The sequence below is a fragment of the Rhinolophus sinicus genome, linkage group LG12 (assembly GCF_036562045.2).
Source record: "Rhinolophus sinicus isolate RSC01 linkage group LG12, ASM3656204v1, whole genome shotgun sequence".
In the NCBI taxonomy this organism is placed as follows: Eukaryota; Metazoa; Chordata; class Mammalia; order Chiroptera; family Rhinolophidae; genus Rhinolophus; species Rhinolophus sinicus.
This window is the reverse complement of record NC_133761.1, coordinates 54,498,259-54,519,713: the sequence shown is the minus strand read 5'-3', so window position 1 is coordinate 54,519,713 and position 21,455 is coordinate 54,498,259. Positions and strand designations below refer to the sequence as shown.

Below are 21,455 nucleotides of genomic sequence, written 5' to 3'. Positions count from 1 at the left end.
TATGTTGTACACCTGCTTTCCTTCAGGGAGTCTGGAATTCCAAAATGTGCTTTGCAAGGGTGACCAGCCCCCAATAAATACCTTGGGGACTGAGCCTCTAATGAGTTACTTTGGTAGATAACATTTCACAAGTGTTATTACACCTTGTTGCTGGAGGAATTAAGTTTTGTGTAACACTAGAGGGAGGAGACTCTTGGAAGCTTGCACCTGGGTTTCCTCTGGACTTTTGCCCTGTGCACCTTTTCCCTTTGCTTATTTTGCTTTGCATCCTTCTCTACTAATAAGCCAAGGCTGTGACTGCTGAATGCCCTGAATCATTCTAGTGAATTACCATTGGGGTAGTGTTGGGGCCCCTCACATGAATGAAGTCTTATGTCACTATTATTTAAATCCAGACTGAAATAACATCAGCAAACATCCAGCAAGAGTGAAAAATATAAGAACAATAGTATTTAAGGCATTAAACTAAGCAATGTGACACATTTTATATGGACAAAAAAAAAAGTACAAAGTATCACTTTAACAGAACACAAATATTCAATGCAAAACTATTTACAAGAATCAATTCATTAAAAATACACAATTGTAGGAGACTAAAATATTCTCAGTCTTTGACAGATCAATTAAGGAAAAAGTAAACAGGTATATGGAAGATGTAAATAATAAGTAAAGTTGAATAAATAAACATAAATATAGAAAAGGACTTCCAGTTATGGCTGTGTAAAGAGATTAGTGATTCTTCTCTGCAAAAGACAAGTATAAATCTGTACAAGATTGTCAAAGACAACCATTTCAGGGTACTGGAAATGGACAAAATGCAGAAAACAATTAAGAAATGCGCAGTGTTGAAAACTGCTAGAGCTTCGGGTAAGGACAGGGGAAGTCAGTGGCCTTTTAGCATGAGGCTATTCATACCCCCACCATCACCACCAACTTGGTTGGTGAGAACAGTTTTACTAGTTATGGCTGGTCATGAAAACCAGCAGTTGCTGCAAGAGAGGGTAGATTAGATGTGGACTGGTGGGTAAAACTCCGTGATTCTGCTAGTTAAAAGTGGTGAACTTGATCAGGAAAAAATAAGAAAAACCCAGCTTTGTAAGCCCAAGGTATAGCCCTGACTGAGGTGAGCGGCAGAATAGCCAGAAAGCTAACAGGAAGATCCTGGAAACTAGAGAGCCATAAAAGGGCAGAAATAAGCTCTCCACAAATCCCTGGCTAACTGGAAAACTATGTGAATGAGTGGGGTGATACCTAAGAGAGTGATAAAAGGCACAAGCTAAGGCTCCCTTTCCTCCAAAAAACATTCCGATTAATCCGGCCATTTCTCAAACTCTTTCAGTATACTTACTAACGTACCTACTCATGTAAACACCTTGCTACTTCTTGTACCACATAAGTTGTAATTTTAGTTTACCAAATTACTGAATAAGATTAACTTAAATCTGAGGATTTGGTGGTACTTTCCTTCCATGTTATAACTGAAGATGTGATTCTACATATAGAATTCTATACATAGAATCACATCTATAAAATGACAAAATTTATACCCTTACAAAATTTTGAGCAAACAACCTAGCGAATAATTTAGTTTTATTGAGTCATTAGAAATGGACTATTTCTAGACCCAAAGATCACAAGAATAATGGTGTTTGTAGACTACTTAGATAAGACTAGTTAGAAAAGGAAAATAAATGATGTGGAAGCAAAAGAATAACTTTTAAAAAATTTAAATTTAAATAATACATAGCTATACTCATTCCAGTGAATTTAAAATTTCATCTTGAGGCAGTTTGTAGTAGGCATTGAGTTGAACCAGTACACTTTTTTTCAATTACTTTAAAAACCAGACTTCACAGATGAAGCAACAGTAACCTCTACAGTATATTGCTATAGAACTATAGTTTAAGCTTTTTAAATTTAAAAGCCATTTCTCTAATAGACATTATCTTGGTGAAAAAATACAAGTCAAAACATTAATAAGCTTATCTTCACTTACCTGTAACTTTGGTTCCAATAACCAGGGGCAAAGGAATTTCATCTGGGAGATCTTTGAATTGTGTAAGATCCGCAACTTTCCTTTGTTGTAAGAGCCTTATTTTCTGCCGTTTCTGTTTTAATGCTGATCTCTCTTCCTCAAAAAATGCAGAAGAACATCTAGAATAAATTATAAAAATCATATAAACTGATAACTATCCTACACAAAAACTTCAAATCAGACCATTTATCTCATTATTCCCTTTTTTCCCTCTCCTTCTTTCGAGTACTGTATTTAAAAATAAGTTCTTAGAAGTGTCCTTTCAAAGGTACCTTTACAGCTTTTTAAAAACAGGGCATTGCAAGACTCTACATTAAGCAAGTCTAGATTATTCCTTCCTATAAAGCAGAAGGATTTGGACACCATCCTTTGACAAAAGTGCATCTGGATCCCAGGTTTTCTCTTAGGGACAAAGTTCAATTTTAATATTATATTCAGACATTTTCCCTGTCACCCAGGGACCATACTAATATAGATATTAAAGATGAGACATGCCACTGTGTAAACTTTTAATTATTCTTATTGCCTTGAAGTATGAATACCGAATCTACTCTTATCTTTAGGGCCTGTCTTACTTTTATTTTCAAATTCTACAACAAACCAAAGATATTTAAACATGGGTTTCATGCCACAAAATATATATTCATAAAACCATCAGTCAAGATAATGAACATATGAAGACATCAATTACCCCCCAAATTTCCTGTGCCCTACTTTGCAATCCTCACACTTCTACACTCTCCTTTCCCAAGCAATCACTAAGTTGCTTTCTGTCATTATCATTTCTATCTTCTCTAGATTGCTACACAGTGATCTCAATATCCATCAAATAAATAATTTAACCCTCCTCTCCCCTACGTATTTGAGATACAACCACTGTTATCATGTATGAAATTCCCACAGATATCTGTGAGTCTATCTGGACTTTCTTTCCCTTTGAATTCATCTTTCTATTCATGCATCACTACCACAGTGTTTTAATTATGATCACTTTATAATCTATTTTAATATCTGATAAATGTAGTCTCCCTTCACTACTTTGCTTCTTCAGATTGTCTTGCTTGATTTCTCCTCTTTTAAATGTGAATTTTAGAATTGGTTCATGTAGTTAAGAAACAAAAAGGCCTACTGATATTTTTATGAAGACTATTTTAATTTACAGGTTAATTTAGGATTTGGAGTCTTCTTATCCAAGTCATGCTGTCTTTGCACTTCCTCATCTGCATCCTGCATATTTCCGGTTAAGTTCCTTCCTGGTGTTTCATCTTTTTTTTTTTTAAGGATATTTTAAAAAGTTTATTATATCAATAATCTGTATTGTACCTGGACTTCCTCAGAGAAAAGAAAAACTACAAACTTTTGTTAAAAATAAAGGTTTTAACTGTTAATTAGCCTTGATGAAGTAAAGGACTACAAGATTAAGCGATGTCATGGTAAGATAATCGAGGATAAATTAATGAGAGAAATATGACACTCTTAAACAAACTGCAGAATTATAACACAACAGTAAAATAAATAGTGACTACTATCCATTGTGATGGAAAATAATTAGAAATAGTGTAGCTCAATTTGCTCTAACATGTAGTCACAGCAAAAACACCCCAGATTACCCAAAGTGATTACCAAAGACCATAAATTACCAGTACGAAAACACTAACACATCACATTTTAATTTTGTTCTTGTAAATTAAGAAAATATTAAAAACATCATCAGCAAGTTTACCTTTAAATATAAGAGATAAAACACAATATTACCAGTTCAATTAAAATTTATTCTTGCATTTCATCACTATCTTCAGAAATCATTAAAACTAAATTTCATTTCTACTTATCCAAGTCACTTTATATTTCTAGGCCTTCCTTGAATTTTTCCAAGATTAAAAATTAAAAAAATCTTGCACATGCTTTTACTAGGAAGGCCGACATATTATGAGAACTAATGATCTAATTCTTTGAATATATTTCAAGATTCCACTCAAAAGTAATATAAGGTTTTGCAATGTGTTAGAAAGCAGGATAACACTGGATAAAGAAAAGTCATTTCACATGAAAAGTAATTCTCAGGAAGCAACACACTAGATTCACTTGATTTCTTTATTTATATAATAAAGTGAAATGCACTTGTGGAAAGGCTCCTGAGGTGATAAAAAGAGTTTCACAAAAGATAAGAATGTATATATAATCTTATAGCATCAATAAATACTTTTTAGTGCATTCTTAAATATTTTTTGGAACATAATGGGATATATATATACACACACACATATGTATATATATATTTATATATATATATACACACACATATATATACACAAACATATTCAAAAGCTTCATTTGATGTAAACAAAAATTAAATTGCACATTTAATTATAAGATGCATAAGTATAAAAATGTCATTAAAGTTGGTTAACAGGATATATTTAACATACAATTAATTATTCTGAAAAGTTATGTTTTGGTGCTAGTCCTTCGGAAGATTAAAAAAAATCAATATAGTAATGATCCTACCAATTTATACTGATTTTATTTTAAACAAAAACATTATTTTTACCTCCGTGGTTTTCCCATAAGCCGCCTGATTTTCCCCCATTCTACTCTTGTTAACTTTCTTGTTTTCAAATTAGGAAAAGATTCCTTTAGACATACACAGAAGTCATTATCACCTTCAAAGAGTGGTCTATAAAATAGAAATAGTATTTTAATGGTTAATACATAATGTGTTACTTAAGAGACTAAAATTCAAGATACACATTCCAATTTTCAACATCAAACTAATTACAAAACGCCAAACTTTCACTTCTACCCAAAACATATATACAATAGGTACATATTCAAAGTGCTAAAACTAAATCCTTGGCATTTGTAAAACAAATAATGTGTAAAAGTTGCTCAGGAAATACTGTCTGTGCTTGAGATGTCCAGGAGACACTGATTTTTGTTAAATCTCCTACCAGGAGTATGTCCTCTGGGAGGCTTTCCTGGCACTGGTATGTTATCTGGTTAGGATAAATAATGTTAGCTACAAAGTATCTCTCCCACAGGTAATCCATCATCAAGGAATCCTCTTTGAGAGTAAATCAGTTTTAGAAAAAGTGGAGGGATGGCTGGTTAGCTCAGTTGGTTAAAGCGTGGTGCTAATAACACCAAGGTTGCAGGTTCGATCCCTGTATGGGCCACTGTGAGCTGAAAAAAGAAAAGTGGAGCACTCTAGAGGGTTAGGTTAATTCTCAGGAATGCCAGAAGAACTCAGATCACACTAGGATACACTGAGAGCTCTCTTAAATCAATGGAAAATCTGTGGACACAAATAAAACAATTCTATTCATGAGTTTGGGCAACCAGGAACCAGTCTTAGCAATGAATGATCATGAATGTCTTGGGCTTAAATATGAATGTTAATGAGATTCACAAGCTTCAGAGCAGGCAACTTCTTTGGAAAGCAGAGAACGGAAGTAAATATAAGTAGCCAGCAAAGCAAGCACCAATGACTGGAATGGATTAGATTAGATTAAGATGGATTAGAAATCAGAATTTTTCCTTAGTAACTTCAGTTGAACAATTAGTTCTTATCCAAATCTCTTAATGTTCTATTTAAATATTTATGTATAAGTAAAGTGTGTAAATAGTATCCACCAAAGAGAAAGGCTACCCTCCTAAAAAAAGTTTATTGAATCAACTGTTTCTATTACACAGCACTTAAAAATCCCAAGATTTATAAAACAAGTCTCATTCATTGCTAATAATAGTGCTTTGTTTTAGAGATCTCCATTCCATAGTCTTTGTAAATTATAATATAGAAATTATACTTTCATTATTCACAAAAATGTGTAATAACTTCCTCCCCAAAAGAGAGAACGGGGAAGAAAACTATGAGAAATGGAAATGGGTCAAACCAGAATGAGGAATAGAAAAAGGAATTTAGGAAAAAATAGGATCAAAATACACCTACAGAAAAGGTTGTAGCTTGTAACGTTTGAAAAACTTAAATTTTGGTTCAAGTAATATTTGTGACATAAGCCATGATACATACTTATCTATATTTGAGTAAAACCACTCATATATGCACCATTTATGTGCTTTGGGAAGCTTGAGTAGGTTACGTAATCGAAAACCAATCTTCTGTGAGGCTTTCTTATCTGGTGTTGACACTGTTGCTGTAAATTTCTATACAATAAAAAAAACAGAGATTAATTAGTTCCATTAAGTAAAAATGAGCATCTATAACACTGAATACATTTGTCAAAAGGTAGACATGGTTAAGTACTAAAAAAGATTCAACAATATTCAACATGGAATTTTTTGTTATTATTTGACAAATAAACATTCTGATTAATTCTTACAAAGTTAAAGTCTCTAGTTTCATAACATATTCTGACAAGTAAGGTGAAATATTGGCCCCTACCACTGCAGTACAATTTCAATTAAGGTAGGAAGGAAGAAGATGCTTGTGAGAAATATTCCTAGGATTCTTGGGCCAGAAAAGACCAGTAAAAACTCTGCTATTACTGAGAGAGTGAGAGAAAACATGCAAGCAAGCACTAGGTCCAGGTTTCACCAGTAAATTCTGTATCAAACCAGAGCTCCAATGCTGTTAGAATGTTCCAAAATCACTGAAGAAGAAGAAAAAGTTTCTCAACTATTTTTATAAAGACAACGTAACATAGAAAACAAAATGTGCCCAAGTATAATATTAGGTTGGTGCAACAGTAATTGTGGTCTAAAAGGTTAAAAATAATTGCAAAAACCGCAATTACTTTTGCACCAACCTAATAAAAGAAATCCTCAGTAAATATCACTCATTTCTAATAATTTTAATAATGGTTGGAAAGATACTCTGTGTTCATGGATTACAAGAATTAATATTGTTAAAATGTCCGTATTACCCAAAATGATCTAAGATTTAATTGAATCCCTATTAAAATTCAAATGGCATTTTTCATAGAAATAGAAAAAACAATCCTAAAATTTGTATGGAACCACAAAAGACACCAAATACCCAAAGCAATCCTGATAAAGAAGGCTGGAGGCATCATGTTCCCTGATTTCAAACTATGTATATTACTCATATATTACAAAGCTATAGTAATCAAAAACAGTATGATAACTGGCACAAAAACAGACACATAGATCAATGGAATGGAACAGAGAGCCCAAATATAAACCCACATATGTGGTCAATTAATTTATGACAAAGGTGCCAAGAATATACAATGAAGAAAGCACAGTCTCTTCAATACATGGTGTTGGGAAAACTGGACAGACACAAAGAATGCAAAAGAGGATGTAAAGAATGAAACTGGATCACTGTCTTACACCAAACATAAAAACTAACAAAACGGATTCAAGACTTATAAAACCTGAAACCATAAAACTAGAAGAAAACAGAGGCAGTAAGCTCCTTGATATCGCTCTTGGTGATGATTTTTTGGATTTGACACCAAAAGCATAATCATCAAAAGCAAAAATTAACAAGTCAGGCTACATCAAACTAAAAAGCTTCTGCACAGTAAAGGAAACCATCAACAAAATGAAAAGGCGATTTACAGAATGGAAGAAACATGTGCAAATTGTATACCTGATAAAGAATTAATAACCAAAATATACAAAGAACTCATATAACTCAATAGCAAAACTCAAACAATCTGATTAAAATATGAGCAGAGGATCATTTTTCCAAAGAAGACATACAGAAGGCCAGCAGGTACATGAAAAGATGCTGACATCGCTAATCTCCAAAGAAATGCAGATCAAAACCAAAGTGAGATATCAGATCACCTGTTGGAATGGCCATTATCAAACAGACAAGAAATAATAAAGAGTTGGCGAGGATGTGGAGACAAGGGAACCCTTGTGTACTATTGGTGGGAAGGTAAACTGGTGCAGCCACTATGGAAAACATATGGAGGTTCCTCATAAAATTAAAAATAGAACTACCATATGATCTAGTAATTCCATTTCTTGGTATTTATCTGAAAGAAACAAAATCAGGATCTCAAAAAGACATCTGCTCCCCCATGCTCACTGCAGCATTATTTACAATAGCCAAGACATGGAAGCAACCTAAGTGTCCATCAATGGATGAAAGAATAAAAGAAAACGTGGTATATATTTATAATGGAATATTATTCAGCCATAAAAAAGAATGAAATCTTGCTATTTACAACAATATGGATGGACCTTGAGGGTATTATGCTAAGTGAAATAAATGAGACAGAGCAAGACAAATACTATACATGATCTCACTAATATGTATTACATAATCTAAAACAAAAAACAAAAAACGCCAAACTTACAGATACAGAGAATGGACTGGTGGTTGCCACAGGTGGGAGGTGGGGGAATGGGCAACATGGGTCAAAAGGTAGAAACAACCAGTTACAAAATAAATAAGTCACGAGGATGTAATATACAGCATAGTGACTATAGTTAATAACACTGTATTGCATATTTAAAAGTTACTAAGAGAGATTTTTAAAAGCTCTCATTATAAGAAAAAATATTTTTGTAATTGTGGTGACAAATGTTACCTAGAATTATTGTGGTGATCATTTTGCAATATATACAAATATGAAATCATTATAGTGTATACCTAAAAGTAATATAGTGTTATATCTCAATAGTTAAAAAGCTTAAAAAAAAGAAAGCTACCAGATAAACACCATCAGAACATCAAAAGAATACAATACAACCAAGTGGAATTTATGTCAAAAATGCAAGGATGGTCCAGTATTAAAAAACTATTAATGTAACTTGCCATTATCAATAAATCAAAACAATAAAAATCATATAATCATTTCCACTGATGCTAAAGACATTTGATAAAATTCAATATCCATTAAAACAACTCTTAATACAAAAGAAATAGAGGAAATCCCTGGAAAATGCAACATGCTAAAAGTTAAATGAGACAGCTAATGTAATGCTTGGAGGGAAACTTAATTTATTGGGTAAATGCCTATATTAGAAAAGAAGAAAGATCACAAATAAATAACCTACGCTTCCACTTTGAAAAACTAGGGAAAAAAAAGCAAAGAAAACCCAAAGCAAATAGAAAGAAGAAAATAATAAACAGCAGAAATAAATGAAATAGAAAAACAATAGAGAAAAATCAATGAAAACAAGTTCTTTGAAAAAATTAACAAAATTGACAAACTTTTAGTTAGACTGGCCAAGAAAATAAAAATAGATGGATACTTTCTTAATCTATAAAACACATTTCTCCCTATTCTAATCCAAAAGTCAGTATCATATTTAATGCTAAAATATTAAAAACATTTTCATTAAAGTGAGAAATATGACAAAGATGTTGATTATCACCACTATTTTGTAACACTGTTTTTGTCCTATTTATTTATTAACATTGTTTTGATGGAATTAGCCAATTCAATTAGATAACAGGAATAAAAATTTTAAGGGGAAGAAAACACTGCCATAATTTGCATTACCATTATGACTGCTCCGGAAAACTCAAGAAGTCAACCATCACCATTAAAAACAGTAAGATAATGGGCCGGCCTGGTGGCTCAGGCAGTTAGAGCTCCATGTTCCTAACTCCGAAGGCTGCAGGTACGATTTCCACATGGGCCAGTGGGCTCTCTACCACAAGGTTGCCTCAACTTCTCGACTCCAGCAAGGGATGGTGGGCTGTGCCCCCTGCAACTAGCAACGGCAACTGGACCTGGAGCTGAGCTGCGCCCTCCACAACTAAGACTGAAAGGACAACTTGAAGCTGAACGGCACCCTCCACAACTAAGATTGAAAGGACAACAACTTGACTTAGAAAAAAGTCCTGGAAATACACACTGTTCCCAATGAAGTCCTGTTCCCCTTCCCCAATAAAAATCTAAAAAAAAAATTAAAAAAAATAGTAAGATAATTTAATAAAGTGGATGAATACAAAGTTTATATACAAAAATCAGTATCTTTAAAAAAAATCACTATCTTTTCTGTATATAAATGAGAATTGGTTATACAATAAAACTGAAGAAATATCCTGCTTATGACAGCTAAAATGACAAGCACTAAGTATTAAATACCTAGGAATACACTTAAGAAATGTGCAAGACTGACATGGAAAAAATTTCAAAGTCTACTTAGGTACAGTAAGGCTTGAATAAGTGGAACTACAACCAGTTCTTGGATAGGTAGTCTCAATGTTACATATGTCAGACCTCATAAATCAATTTATAATATTAGTGAAATACCAATAAAACTTCCATCCAGATTTTTTTCCTAGTCAGGTTGAATCTGAAGTTTACATGGGAAAAAAAATGTGCAAGAATACTCAGGAAAGTCTAAAAAAAGAATACTGTCTTACCAGACATTAAAACACAATATAAAGGCACATTAAAACAATTTGATACTAGGACATACAGAGACATAATAGACATAAAGAGGTAAAAAGCCTAGAAATAAACTCAAATATATACAGGAATTTAGCTTGTGTTGCAGGCAGCATTTTAAATCAATGTATAAATGATGGATTACTCAGTAAATGTTACCAGGACAACAAAGTAGTCCTCTGGAAAAAAATTAGGTTGCAGCCTTACCTCATTCTTTACTCCAAAATAAATTCCAGATGGATTAAAGATTTAAACATTGAAAAAAACAAAATAAGAAATACGAGAGAATTCGAAAACTATAAATTTTAGACTAGGGAAGGTCTTTCTGAGAAGTCATAAAAAGAAAAGATAGTTTACATGTGACTCTTAAAATTTTTTTCAGTCCTCCACAGTGAAAAATACAGAAACAAAGTCAAAAGACAAACTATGAACTCTGAAAAAAATCACAACCAACATAAACAGTGAAAAGGCTAATAATATTCTTTTTTTTTTTTTTTAATTGGGGAACAGGGTGTTTTTCCAGGGCCCATCAGCTCCAAGTCGTTGTCCTTCAATCTAGTTGTAGAGGGAGCAGCTCACTGGCCCATTTGGGAATTGAACCGGCAACCCTGTTGTTCAGAGCTCGTGCTATAACCAACTGAGCCACCCGGCCGCCCCCAAATATTCTTAATATATACAAAATTCTGACAAACTAATAAGAAAATGGCCAACAATCTAATAGAATATGGGGAAAAGACAGTTTACAGGAAAGAAATAGTTTCTAAACATATATGAAAAATTTCTCAGTCACTCATAGATAAAATGTCAACTAAATAAGTAAGATGCTATTATGAATTCAGCAAAAATCTGGAAGTTTGGTTATATACTGAGTTGGAAAGCATTTGGAAAAATAGGTATGATGTATTGTTGGTAGAGAGTATAAACCAGTATAATTTCTTTGGAGAATAATTTGGCACTACTTAAAAAATGTTTAATGTGCATATCCACATTTTACGCATCTATCCTAGAAAGACACTTACAAATTTGTATGAACATGCTTGGGATGTTCACTACAGCATTGTTTGTAATAGTAAAAACTTAGAAACCACTTAAATACCCATAAGTAGGAGAATTTATAATGATAAATTATTTATAAATAAAAGATTGAATACTATATAACAGTAAAAAAAAAATATTGAAGCCTGATCTTCCTTCTTTCTTTCCTTCCTTCCCTCCCTCCCTCCCTTCTTCCCTCCCTCCCTCTAAATCAATCAGCACAGTCAGATCTCAAAAACAGACTTTTGAGTGAAAAAAAACAAATTACAGAATGATGCATGATACAATACCATCAAAATGATACTAAAAATGTAATTTTAAAACTACATATTTTGGGGTGGCCAGATGGCTCAGTTGGTTAGAGTGCAAGCTCTTAACACGAAGGTTGCCGGCCGGTTTGGTTCCCACATGGCGCAGTGAGCAGCAGTAGCTTTGAGCTTGGAGCTGGGCCAGCGGTGGGCGGCCAGTTTGTTCAGTGATTAAGGAGCATAGTGCTCATAACACCAAGATCCACGGTTCCATTCTCACATGGACCAGTGAGCTGCGCCCTCCATAACTAGATTGAAAACAATGACTTGGCTTGGAGCTGAACTATGCCCCCCACAACGAGATTGAAAAACAACGACTTGACATGGAGCTGATGGGTCTTGGAATGGCACACTGCTCGCTGTATTCCCCAATAAAAAACAAAAACAAACAAGAAAACCACATATTTTAAACAATACCTGATATTTTATATCAATGCATGAAGTTTTAGAAGTATTAAAAAGGTCAAAAAGAACAATCAAGCTAATTACAGTGGTTACCAGTAGATGAGGAAACTAGATCTGGAGGGTAAGTAGAGGTCAAAATAACTTTTTTTTTATTATAAACTTTTTACGTTGGAAAAATTGTAGATTTATAGAAAAGTTGTAAAGATAGTCGAGTTCTCATACACCCTTCACCTAGCTTTCCCTAATGTTAACATCTTATATAACCATGGCTTGTCAAAAATAAGAAATTAACATGGTACAATACTATTAACTAAAGTACAGGCTTTATTTGGATTTCACCAATTTTTCCACTAACGTTATTTTCTGTCCCAGCATCCAATTTAAGATACCACACTGCACTTAGAAAATTAACTTTCTAAGGTAAAAACACTTTTTTGTATGCCATGAGTTGTTAAGCATAAATAACAAATTACTATAAAATATTGTCAGAAAAAATGCTACTTTTCTTTCCAATGAGTTAATTGACCCAGATTTTTACATGAGGCTCATTGGATATAAAACTGTATTAAAAATCCCTTGTTGAGTGTGTGGAGAAATATATTCAAAATGTTAGTGAAATATAAACTACTACAACTTTTATGAATAGATTTTTTTGGTAGTATCTTCCAAAGTTTAAAAGTTAATAACCTTGTTGTAGCAATTACACTTCTAAGGGTTTATTCAACACATGGAAAAAGGAGTGACTGCTACTGGCCACATAGTTTCTTTTGTGGTGAGAAAAATGTTCTAAAATTGGTTGTGGTGGTGGTTGCTCAACTCTGTGCATACATTAAAATCATTGAATTATGCACTTTAAATAGATTAACTGTATAATATGTGAATTGTATCTTTTTTTTAAAATTATATCTTAATAAAGCTGTTAAAACAAAGAAACAAAAAAAGCAAGGCTCTGGAAACAGGATGCCTGCCATTTTAGTATCAGCTTCCTAGCTCTGTGATCTTAAGCAAGATACTTTTCTGTAAGTCTGTTTTCCCATCTGAAAAACGGGAAATATTATAATAGTAACCTATCTCATTGGGATTGCCGAAGATTAAATCAAAGTAATACATACGAAGTGTTTAGAAAAGGACCTACTATATACTAAGAATTCAATAAAAGTCGGTTTTTATAATTTCACTACTGGACAGAGCTGTTTAAAGAAACACACAGACATACTACAACAGATTTAGAGGATGTGACTAGGAGGGTAAGGGAACGAGCCATGTCATGTAAATGAGATCAAAAGAACTAGGCATCTTAAGGCTAAAAAACAGAAAACTCAGAAGTCTCAGATCATGTTTGTCTTGTATTTTCTCTGCATTGCTCAGAAGTGGAAAGGACTTTGTCAAATAGTCCTAGAAGGGATGAGGTGGCTGGGGAGGAAGGCAGTGGATAGAGTTGGGACTGGATGGTTTTATAGTCATAAAGACCACAGTTTTCTGTACATTTGAAAATTTCCCTAAAAATTAGTTGGAGGAAAAAAAGAACTGAAAAAAAAAGAAAAATACAAACTTGGAAATTTAAAAAATCTAAACCGAGTTAAGTCGTTCAAATCATCCTAATATCACAGCTCTTCTAAAGTCAATGCAAGAAATAGTAGTTAACTATTTCTTAGATTCATTCAACTCTGTATCCAACACCTACGGAGTCAAGAAATGCATATTATGTATTTGTGCCAATTTTATAAAACTGAATTTTTGATGCTTATGTGCATTTGTCCTTGATGTTAAAAAAATTCAAAATACATTTTTATTTATTTTATAGAACATGAACATATTTTACTATTTGAAATTATCATACAGTAATGTAAGAGTTTTGGGTTTTGGGGGTTTTTTTCGGTAGGGCACATTGTTGGTCATGCCTTTAATCTATTTGATGATGCCCAATTCCTGGTTAAGAAAATCACTTCTACCACGGCCCATCTTACTAGAAAACCTTATTACACTTTTGGAAAAAAAGAAAGAAAGGGAAGTAGGGAATAACTATATCAAAATTAGTAAATTTGACAGAAAAATTACACTATTCTTGAAGTTAATATTTCCTTATCCAATTTTCACTCATTCCTTTGATTCTTACATGTCTGCTATCTTTTTTTTTTTTTTAAAAGATGCCAAAAATGAAAGAGATAAGATTTCAGGCTATCTATGTTCCTCTTCTGGATAAAGAAGTCCTCAACATCTTTCTCTCAGTGATAAAATAGAATCCCCTCTCATTTCCATGCAAAACTCCAAACTGATTCCATATTGCCAAATCCATTTGCTTCATGTCCACTATCTTCATGCTTAAAAGTGTGCATTTGTAAGATTGAGGACTGGCTTTCTATTCTGGTTTAAAGTCCATCAATAAAATAATGGTCTTTTCTAGGTAACTAAAATAGGAGCTGAGCTGGAGCACTGATTTAAAGAAAAGAATTTGTTACTCAAAATGTTAACAGAATAAACTATATTACTCTGAGCAATTGCTCACTTCCTATCACATGAAACAAAATTTTAGCACACACATACCTGTGGAACCATTGCAACCCTCTGGTTTCTTTTAGGTGATCTTGTATTTATTTGTCTGTCATCTTCATCAGAAAAGAGTCGACTTCGTTTTGAATTTCTGAAAGGCTATGATAGAAGTTTTTTAATAATGAAAAGACTGAACACTTCTCATTTTTGTTCCAAAATATAATTCTATACTTTGGATAATATAACTAACTGGATTATCAGCAGTATAGAGGATGAAGTATGGGGAATACAAAGTGCACAAAGTCAAATATAAATAATCTTAGACTTAGAAGGTAGTAAGACACATATTTATGCGATGTATTTATAAATGAAACACCTAGCTGATGATTAAAACTAGAATCCAAGTCTCCTTAGTACACTGGCAGCCTAGAATGGTGAAGACAGGAAAATAAATTCTGGAAATTCCAGTTCTCATTATGTTGGTGTTTGAATTAATACCAGTGGGTGTAACACATGATACATCTGTTGCACAGGGCTGGGCTGGGACAAAGTTCCTAGATCACTCTGGAGGGTAAATCTAAATGTATATACAATTATACTACATCTGCTGTCAGAAATTGTTAACTGAATTTCCTTTTGTAAATAAAAATACAAGATACTTGATAAATGTGCGTATAACTAACATTTTTAAGTACCCAAAGTACATCACACACTTAAGGGTCTATAATATGAAAAATTTTACAATCCATCCGAGGTTCAGATGCTTCATTAATATTAATAGAACAACAGAAATAATATCCCAATAGTACCCAATAGCATCCTTTTTTCAAATCCTTCTCCCATCATTCAAGACAGAGCTCCCTGCCTAGTTGGAATGGAGGTAGGTGTAGAGGGCTAGCAATATATGAGCAGCATCCAACTGGATCAAGGCTAGAGGTATGGATCCTTGAAATTAAACCCACTGCGAGTCTCAACACTCCATAGTCCCGACAGGAAGTCCCTTCTCCCCTGACAATTGGTAGAGAGAAGGAAGAAAATGATGGTGATAGAACTGCTCGAGTGGGGAAAGTCCTGCACATGCCAGCTGCCCAGGCTACTGTGACCGCTGCTGTCTGTCCCAGATCCAGGCTTGTTTCATGACTGACCCCTAAACCCTCCTGGCGACCTGGCTAGGCATGGGAGGAGCCGAGGCCCCCAAATCATTAGCCATCCCAACTACACGCTCATCTCTACTTCCCAGCCCTAAATGCGCAAGGGTAATCCTGACCTACACAAGATTTTAGTATCTTACCATTTATTTATGTATCTTTTCGTAGGGAATTAGAGCCATGTAACATTTTTTACGTTCTAAAAAAAGTACGATTTAGGGTTGTTGAAGTTTTTTTTTTGTTTTTGACTATGTAAACAAACTGCAATGACTTAAAAATGTTTAATGACGACCAGATTATCACAGGCTACAGATTATTTATCAAAATGTGCTCAAATACTGCTCAGTGACACTTGAGGACTCAAATGTTTGGAGTTGGGGAAAAACCTTGGAAAATTTTTACTGTGCTGTAAGAATCTGCACGTGACAACAATATAGAAAGAAAACATAGCTATATTCTAAAGTGTAAGAAAACTAATTCCTTACCATTTCCACAGCAGAGGCTGTATTCCTGCCTTTCCAAACAGGTGTTTTTTGTAAAGAACTGAACTTTTCATTCCATGTGTTAGATAAGCTTCCCTCTGTAATAAATAATTATTACTAATGAGATTTAAGCTTAGTTCAAAGGATTTCATACTATGAACACTGCCTTTTTAATAATAGTAATATACCTGAAATATTTAACAATATGGAAAACATACACTTAACCATAATAATTTTAGTTTACTACAAATAAAAAAAAATCTCTTCTGTATTATTTTTCAAACTCTCTAAATAATTTGACAAGGCAATGCATCTTGAAAGTATTAAATGTTCTTATTAAAACGGTGGCTTCCTTCTTTTTGGTTTTTAATAATTCCTCTATTCTAATTTGCCAAGAACTATCTCATAAGAACAATATAATTGAGAGGAGGGCAATGGAAAAAGCTCCTTCTAACTTTGAATTTAGAGCATATTTCTAAATGTTTTCTGCTTCAGTATACGAAACTCCTGATATCTAAAAGTGAAATGTGTGGAGTTTCTGTTTTCCTTTAACTCAAAGAAACATCTTCAGAGTTGTATGCAACCAGAAAAGATCCAATCAAGTAAGTGATTAGGCATATTATGAAAATAAAGAGTGAGTTTAACTTTGTAAAGGATATGTTTATATATAGTGAGAGACTAGAAAACTGGGACAAGTATACCCAACATAGTTATTTTCATTTCTTTCTAGTTGCTTATCAGTATTTTCTAATTTTTCTATATGAAATTTACATTACTTATGTATGTGTTTTTTTAAAGAAAAATTATTTTAATATTGGGAAAAAATAATGAAATGCTTTTCCAGACATATATTTTAATACATACAAAAGAAAAGAGGTTGGGGGGCAGTTGGATGGCTCAGTTGGTTAGAGCGCGAGCTCTTAACAAGGTTGCCGGTTCAATTCCCACATGGGATGGTGGGCTGCGCCCCCTGCAACTAAGATTGAAAACAGCAACTGGACTTGGAGCTGAGCTGTGCCCTCCACAACTAGATTGAAGGACAACGACTTGACTTGGAGCTGATGGGCCCTGAAAAAACACACTGTTCCCCAATAAAATCTTAAAGAAGGGAAGGGAAGGGAAGGGAAGGGAAGGGAAGGGAAGGGAAGGGAAGGGAAGGGAAGGAAGGAAGGAAGGAAGGACGGACAGAAGGACGGAAGGAAGGAAGGAAGGAAGGAAGGAAGGAAGGAAGGAAGGAAGGAAGGAAGGAAGGGAAGGAAGGAAGAAAGGAAGGAAGGAAGGAAGGAAGGAAGGAAGGAAGGAAGGAAGGAAGGGAAGGAAGGAAGGAAAGAAGGAAGGAAGGAAGGAAGGAAGGAAGGAAGGAAGGAAGGAAGGAAGGAAGGAAGGGACAGAAGGAAGGAAGGAAGGGACAGAAGGAAGGAAGGAAGGAAGGAAGGGAAGGGAAGGGAAGGGAAGGGAAGGGAAGGGAAGGGAAGGGAAGGGAAGGGAAGGGAAGGGAAGAAAAGAAAAGAAAAGAAAAGAAAAGAAAAGAAAAGAAAAGAAAAGAAAAGAAAAGAAAAGAGGTGGGATGGGGTTGATCTTGGCAGGCAAAGAAATTAGAATAATTCTGGAAGATAAATGTTTTCAAGCCAGAAGGACTTAATTTGGTAAATCACTAACCCAAAGCACAATATAGTAGTTCTAAAAACTAGAAGTACTAATGAACCTTTGAGACAACGTAGCTTGGTTCCAAATTTACTTACCCAGTAGAATCTTGCTCAAGAGGTAAAATTTCAAAATAAATTATATTAAGAGGGTTGGTCTCATGTACTTACAGAAAGAAATAGCAAGACCAAGAAACATGTCTAACTTTTTTCTCAGAGAAAGAAAATTGCTATCATTCTTTTATTTTAAGAGACTTATTACTTAAAAGGCAAGGTTAATAAAAATAAACTATTATGCAAAAATACAGCTTAGCAAGATTGTTTCATAAATGTTTTAAATCTAGTAAGATCTGTCTGGAATGTTACAGTTAGAAAGTTCTTTAATCAATAATTCTAGGGAAAAAATTTAATAATTTCTAACAACCAAGGACCAATTCTCCTATAACAGCATATTTAATTAAAGTTATCATCAATGAAAACCAATAATAAATCTTAACTTAGAAAGAAAAAAACTACTGTATCCAAATTAATTTAAAAAATTAAATTTCTAGCTATGCCATACCTAAAGAATGATGCTATGATTCTTACCTTTCAAACTGACAAGGGCTTTTGCTGAAGAGCCTGCAATAAAACAAATCAATATTATTGCATAATCAAAGTGAGAGAAAAAGAAATTGGTTTGGGAGTACCCGTGATCCATTTAGTTTTAACAATGTTGAGTTTGAAGTGACGGTGGGATGTGCAATTAGTAATAACTACAGACAATTCAAGCTATAGACCAGAATTCAGATAACGAAGGACTGGAAAGAGACATTTGGGAGTCTTACTGAAGTTGTGAGAACTGGAGACATTTCCAAGAGAAAAAAATGTGGGTGGAAAGAGGAAGAGGAGGAACAGAAGCAATTTTGGATCTCATCCAGAAGTGTGCTGGTGCTGGAGAAGGAAAAGAGAAAGGGAACTGACATTTATTGAGACAAAGATCAGAAGTGGTAAGAGAGTGGAGAAAACAGAAAATGGAAATGATCCAGGGACTGTCATAGCAGGCAATAAGTCCCTTGGAAGTCTAGAATGCAGGCAGGCTTTGTGCAACACTTAAAAGATCCAAGCTGCAAAAGGGAGTTCAGAACAGCCAAGAAGGGCATGACGCTGGAGGGGTTCACTGACTAAAACAAACTCAGGTGTATATTGGAACAACCAGGAAGCTCCTCATACACACACAATCTGTATGATTAATAAGGATCCTTGGGGGATTCTGTTGCAGGTAAGCCAAAGGCTCACTTTGAGAGAAACACTGGGCTCCTGGAGTGAATAAAGGATAGGATCTATGGGTGAGGGAAGTAGGAGAATCAGCAGGAAAAGACGTTTCTATTAGAAAGGGAGAGCACTAAATTGGACATTTCTGAATTGGATATGTATGTTGCAAAGAAGTCCAAGTCATTTGAAAAATAATAAGGATGATCTCCCTCACTTATATGTGGCATCTAAAAAAAACAAAAAAACTCAGATATAAAGAACAGATTAGTGGTTCCCAGAGGTGGGGGGTGGGGGTGGGGGGAAAATAGGTGAAAAGGTACAAACGTCCAGTTATAAGACAAAAACGTACTGGGGATGTAATGTACAGCATGGTGACTATTGTTAATGATACTGTATTAAACATCTGAAAGTTGCTAAAATAGCAGATCTTAAAAAGTTCTCATCATAAGAAAAAAATGTAACTATGTGTGATGGGTATTAGCTAGATTTACCGTGGTAATAATTTTGCAATATATACAAACATCAAATCATTATGTTGTACACCTAAAACTAATACAATGGTATGTCAATTACATCTCAATAAAATAAAATAAATTAACAGGGAAAAAAACCCTTCTTATGCTCCGAAGTAGAAATTATTCATAGAATTATAGATGAGCAAATCTCCCTCTTTAAAATTGAAAACTGTTTAGAACACCTTTTTTCCTTTTCCTTTTGTCAAATTCTAATTTATCATTCCTCATTTTCAAATTTGTTTTATTTTATAACCAGCTACTTCTCATCTCAGTTACTGTGACATCCATTTATGTTTTAATGTTGGTCAGTTACTTGCACTGAAAAAAGACAAATTTTTAAGTGGCATGTTCTAAATGTGTATAAAAACCTTTAAGGAGCCAGTCCATTATATCATCACATAAAACATAAAAGGCAATAAATAATGATCTCAGGGATAAAGAAAGAAGAACATGAACTTAGTACAAAAATCAGTGAAGAAAGATGAATTCTCCTTGGTGTTTAATAAAAGCAGCAATGATTTACAACTCATATAAATGGACAAGAGACTTTATACGAGAAGCAACAGATAAAGTACTGCGATTCTAGCTACGAAATATGTCTATGCATCTCAGATACTTAAACCTCAATTGACTTTTCCTCCACAGGGCAGTAAGAGAGGCTTACAGAACCCAGGCAACCCATCAACATCAAAGCCACTCTTGCTTTCACTCTACCCTCTTGCCTAGATGTGGAGAATGGTTTACAGGACACCTTCTGAGTTTCTGTATGGCAAACTGAAGTTTAATGACCAAAGGCAGTAAATTTGTGGGGGAAGAAGTCGGGGAGAGATGCTGTAAAGTCTTGCTAAAAAAACCCTCAAACAATACAACACAGTTGGGAAGCAGCAGTAGTAGACAGGGCACATACCCATGCAGCTACCACGAGAAATACGGCTCATCTGAGAAAAAGCAGTAATCATTCATTCATTCATTCATTCATTCATTCATGAGTATGGGATGCCGGCTGCATCCCAGGCCCTGCTCTAGGCATTTGGGATAGGACAGCACGCAGAACAGCCAAAGTCTCTGCTCTCATGGAATTTACATTCTAGTGAGAGGACACCCCCCCACACCCCCCAAATGATAAGCGCTACCTGAAAAATAAAATAATGCAGGATAATAAGGGTAGGGAATGAGGCGTGGGGCTGGGAAGACTACTTTTCTATAAGGTGTTCATGATTAGCTTCTCTGAAAGGTGATATTTGAGCAGAGATCTGAAGGAAGAGGTGTGAGCAGCAAGGACATTCTTTCCTGCTCCATGAAGGCAGGAACTATATCTTGGGGATTCTGACCTGCCACTTTTAACCTTTTACCTTATTTATTTATTTATTTTTTTAAGATTTTACTGGGGAAGTCGAACAGGACTTTATTGGGGAACAGTGTGTACTTCCAGGACTTTTATTTTCCAAGTCGTTATCCTTTCAATCTTAGTTGTGGAGGTTGCCGTTCAGCGTCAAGTTGTTGTCCTTTCAGTCTTAGTTGTGGAGGGCACAGCTCAGCTCCAGGTCCAGTTGCCTTTGCTAGTTGCAGGCGGCACAGCCCACCATCCCTTGCGGGAGTTGAACCGGCAACCTTGTGGTTGAGAGGACAGGCTCCAACCAACTGAGCCATCCGGGAGCTCAGTGGCAGCTCAGTTCAAGGTGCTGTGTTCAATCTTAGTTGCAGGGGGCGCTGCCCACCATCCCTTGCGGGACTCGAGGAATTGATCTGGCAACCTTGTGGTTGAGAGCCCACTGGCCCATGTGGGAATCGAACTGGC

At 34.6% G+C, this 21,455-nt stretch overlaps 1 protein-coding gene across 1 annotated transcript in view; it reads right to left on the bottom strand.

Moving 5' to 3' along the window:
* LIN9 (lin-9 DREAM MuvB core complex component) overlaps positions 1–21,455 on the bottom strand; it is a 46,440-nt gene that overhangs the window by 16,024 nt on the left and 8,961 nt on the right. Inside the window, exons 2-7 of the mRNA XM_019730928.2 lie at positions 18,477–18,509; positions 16,249–16,343; positions 14,670–14,774; positions 6,066–6,199; positions 4,587–4,712; positions 1,997–2,154 (exon numbers count right to left, since the gene is read on the bottom strand). Of these exons, the coding sequence (XP_019586487.1) occupies positions 1,997–2,154; positions 4,587–4,712; positions 6,066–6,199; positions 14,670–14,774; positions 16,249–16,343; positions 18,477–18,509 (651 nt within the window). The remainder of the gene's footprint in view (positions 1–1,996; positions 2,155–4,586; positions 4,713–6,065; positions 6,200–14,669; positions 14,775–16,248; positions 16,344–18,476; positions 18,510–21,455) is intronic.